At 42.7% G+C, this 3,965-nt stretch overlaps 1 protein-coding gene across 1 annotated transcript; it reads left to right on the forward strand.

The window, feature by feature from the left end:
• Positions 1-614: 614 nt before the first annotated feature.
• LOC149933838 (uncharacterized) lies at positions 615-1,436 on the forward strand. The gene has a single exon (XM_090180714.1). It carries the CDS (start codon positions 615-617, stop codon positions 1,434-1,436), a length of 822 nt encoding a protein of 273 aa, XP_090036840.1.
• The last annotated feature ends 2,529 nt before the right edge of the window (positions 1,437-3,965 follow it).

The raw sequence follows: 3,965 nt of genomic DNA on the forward strand, positions 1-3,965 counted from the left end.
AAAGAAACTGTCAAACATGAAAAAATCGAAAAAAATGGCTTTAGTTTATTGGATAAAAGAAAACAAAGCAGTCCCTATTTTTATCTTTACCAACATACGATCATTTCAAATTAGATAGGTTTCTCTTTCTTTTTCATGAGTCGTAAACCTTTTTGGGTAGTACCAACTTGGTTTTTTTCATGACGTATTATTTCAATGAAAAATTGTCCGTTTTTGACCAAACCAATTTCATTAATGGTGTTCGAGTACGCTCTACAACTTGTTGATTGAAAATTTTCGTCTACCACCTATCGTTCAATACTATACTGTCCTATGCAGCTGTAGTCTGGTGGCCAAGGGTTACTCTTAAAACGGTGCAGTCAGAACTGCGCACTCTTCAAAGGCTAGCTTGCGTTGGCAAAACAGGAGCTATGAGAACAGCCTCAACTGCTTCTCTAGAAATTCTACTAAATATTCTTCCTCTACATTTGTTTATAGAGGAAGCTGCTACTTTTGGTGCCTATAGGCTAAACCAAAACGGGTGGTGGATGGCCAATAGTTGGGAAAAGAGCCACACTACGCTTTTTAGGGATATTTCCAGTCGGTTACCTGTTCTTTCAATGGGTTCTGACAACATGGCTGCTAAACTTCGTTTTAGTAAGCCTTTCGGCGTGAACTTCCCTAGCCGCGCAGAATGGTTAAATGTTACCCTCGGTACCAGAGGGGAAGTTGTCTATTTCACCGATGGGTCTAAAACCCATTTAGGTGCGGGCGCAGGGATGAACTGCCTAACGACCAAATACGGCTTCTACGAGAGCCTTGGGATTTATGCAAGTGTCTTTAAGGTAGAGATTTCTGCTATCTGCTTCTGTGTTGACTTCTGTCTTAAGAAGAACTATCGCGGGAAAGTTATCAAAATTTGTTCGGATAGCCAGGCTGCTTTAAAAGCTCTAAACCAGTCTAGTGTTTCTTCCAGACTGGTTCTTAGCTACTTGGATCTCCTTTTCAATCTCGGTACGCTTAATAAGGTTCCACTTTATTGGGTCTCAGGACATAAGGTGTATCATAGGAATGAAAAGGCTGACATCTTGGCCAGGGAGGGTGCGACGGCTGGGTTCTGTGGGCCAGAACCTGCTGTCCCTATCCCCCGTGGCTTGATACGCAGCCTGGTTTCCAAGTACATGACTAACCATCAACTTGAGCTCTGGCTCGAGATGGATGGCCAAAGACAGGCTAAGGAGTTTATTCCTGGCCCCTCTAGGCAAAGGGCGAAAGAACTGCTTTCGCTCTCAAAATCTAGTATAAGGTGGGTTACTGGCCTGCTTACAGGTCACTGCCAGCTCAACAGACATTTAAATCTTATTGGTATCAGCGATGACCCACTATGTAGGGCCTGCAAGGCCGAGGAGGAGAGTGCCTCTCACGTTCTCTGTAGCTGCGATTTTTATGCGGCTTAAAGGCTAGAGCATCTTGGAATGCATCAATTGGAAACTAACGACTTCTTTAATATGCCAGCCAAAAGTATCTTAAGGTTTGTGTCGGAGATAGGACTTTTCTAAGTCATAGGTCAGGGGAGAACAATGGACCTAGGGTCGAAGTGCATGGTTGGGCATTCATGCCTCCCCGCCCCCTCTCAATAATAATTATAATTATCGTTCAAAAAATAAAAATTTCAAAACGGTGAAAAATTTAACGATTTTTCTGAAAATTCCAAAAGAAAAGGGTCCTTTCTTATAAACGCCTGGGCCGATCAAATTAGGACAACCTATATATTAACGATAATCCTATTCAGCATGGACATTATAAGTAAAGTACTTAAGGTATACTAGTCTTGCCACCTTACCTAGTGTTTCAAACTCCATGTAAATTGACCATGTACCATAAAGAAGGTATTAAATATGTTTACACAAAGTATTTAGAAAGAGATTATTTATTGTTATGAAAAAGGTAAATTTATAACATGGACACGGTAATGTTTTTACGGGGGGGGGGTAGTTTAATTTAGCCTCAAAATGAGAGGGGTGCCAAAAATCCCCCTTGCCCGGGTGAAAAAAATTTCTTGAGCCGGCCCTGCCCGTCAGAGTTATTGGAAAGAAGGATGGAGGAAGAAGGTTTATTGTTGATTATAGAAGACTCAACGATGAAATCGAAGACGATCCTTACCCCTATCCACGAATTAATGATATACTAGATTCTATCCAACAGCCAAAATACATCACGAAGCTGGACTTAAGAGCTGGATTCTGGGAGGTCGCCATGGACCCGGACAGCGAAAAGTATACCGGATTTATAGTGGAAAGTGGCAAGTACCATTTTAAGTATATGCCCTTTGGTTTAAAAACGAGCCCGTCAACCTTCCAGCGGTTGATGGACCGAGTACTTAAAGATGGCAAGCATCTGGGGGTGGCCTGGTATTTAGATGACATCATAATCGCCAGCCGCACTTGGGCCGATCATATAAAAGCACTTCGATACGTACTATCACAGTTGCAGAAAGCCGGCTTAACTTTGAAAATATCAAAGTGTGCCTTTGCCTGTTCAGAAGTCAAGGTCTTGGGACATGTTGCCAACACCGAAGGACTCAGCATTGATCACGCTAAAGTTCAAGCCATTCAGGAGTACAAAATCCCTAAGACTCAAGTGGAATTAGCTACATTCCTAGGTATGGTAACTTATCATATACGTTTCGTACCGGATTTTGCAGAAGTTGTAGCACCACTGCAGCGACTGAAGAAGAAAGGGGCAAAGTGGAGGTGGACTGAGGTAGAAAATACGGCATTCGAAAAGATGAAAGCGCTCATTGCAAAAGCGGTTATCTTACATATACCCAACCCAGAGTACCCGTTCATCGTCACTACAGATGCAAGCGACCACGCCATCGGTGCTATGCTCTCACAGATACAAGATGGGGTTGAGGTGCCATTAGCCTATACCAGCCGAGCTTTTAGAGGAGCTGAGAGGAACTATGCAATCCCAGAGAAAGAATGCCTAGCAATCGTGTATGCCATTGAAAAGTTCCGCTATCATCTGCACGGTCAACATTTCACTGTGGTCACAGACCACCAAGCCTTAACATGGCTGTTTAACCAGAAAAAGCCAAAAAGTAAGTTGGTCCGATGGGCTATTCAACTTCAAGAATATAGCTTCAATGTCATTTACAAACCGGGTAAAAGTAACAGAGTAGCGGACGCGCTATCTCGCTCTGTTGAAGACCTAGGTGTAGACAAGGCCATTCCGTTGAAAAGTTTAATGACAATTTATTTAGCTGCTGGTGATCAAATGCTAGATCCTGTAACACTTCAAGATGTCAAACAGACACAAGAAGCTGACGAAGAGTGGACCGGAATTCTGGACCTTCTGTTGAAGGGAACAGAACATGATTTATACGAATTGCGAAATAGTATAGTTTTCAGGAAGGCTACTGCTTTCAGACCCGCCCGAGTTGTGGCACCGAAAGCTATACATCAACGTCTCATAGACATGTATCACCATCACCCCACATCAGGACATCGTGGAAGAAGGGTTACGGAGTTGAAAATTAATAAGAAATACTTCTATCCGGGTTTCCGGAAGATAATATATCAAAACCTCAAGAATTGCACTATATGTCATCAATACAAGGCAAGTAATAACAAACCTATTGGTAAAATGATTTCTAATACATCTACAGATGGACCTGCCCAATTGGTCGGTATAGACATTATGGGACCCTTGCTGCCAACCCAACGTCAGAACAGGTATATCGTTGTAATCGTTGACTACTTTACTAAGTATGTGGAGCTGTTCGCCATCCGCAACATAACAGCGCATACAGTGGCCAACGTATTTCTAAGATATATCTCTCGACATGGTTGTCCTGAGCGAGTTTTGTCCGACAATGGTACACAGTTCACATCTGCTGTCTGGAAAGAAATGTGCCGGCTAATGAAAATCAATCCAACTTTTACCACGCCATACCACCCACAGACCAATCTCAGTGAACGAGT

This window comes from Leiobunum rupestre, chromosome 7 (genome assembly GCF_980474605.1).
Source record: "Leiobunum rupestre chromosome 7, qqLeiRupe1.1.hap1, whole genome shotgun sequence".
NCBI classification, from domain to species: Eukaryota; Metazoa; Arthropoda; class Arachnida; order Opiliones; family Sclerosomatidae; genus Leiobunum; species Leiobunum rupestre.

What these genes read in the sequence shown, in the direction of transcription:
- LOC149933838 (XM_090180714.1), top strand. Translation starts at nt 615, where the DNA reads ATGGCTGCTAAACTTCGTTTTAGTAAGCCTTTCGGCGTGAACTTCCCT.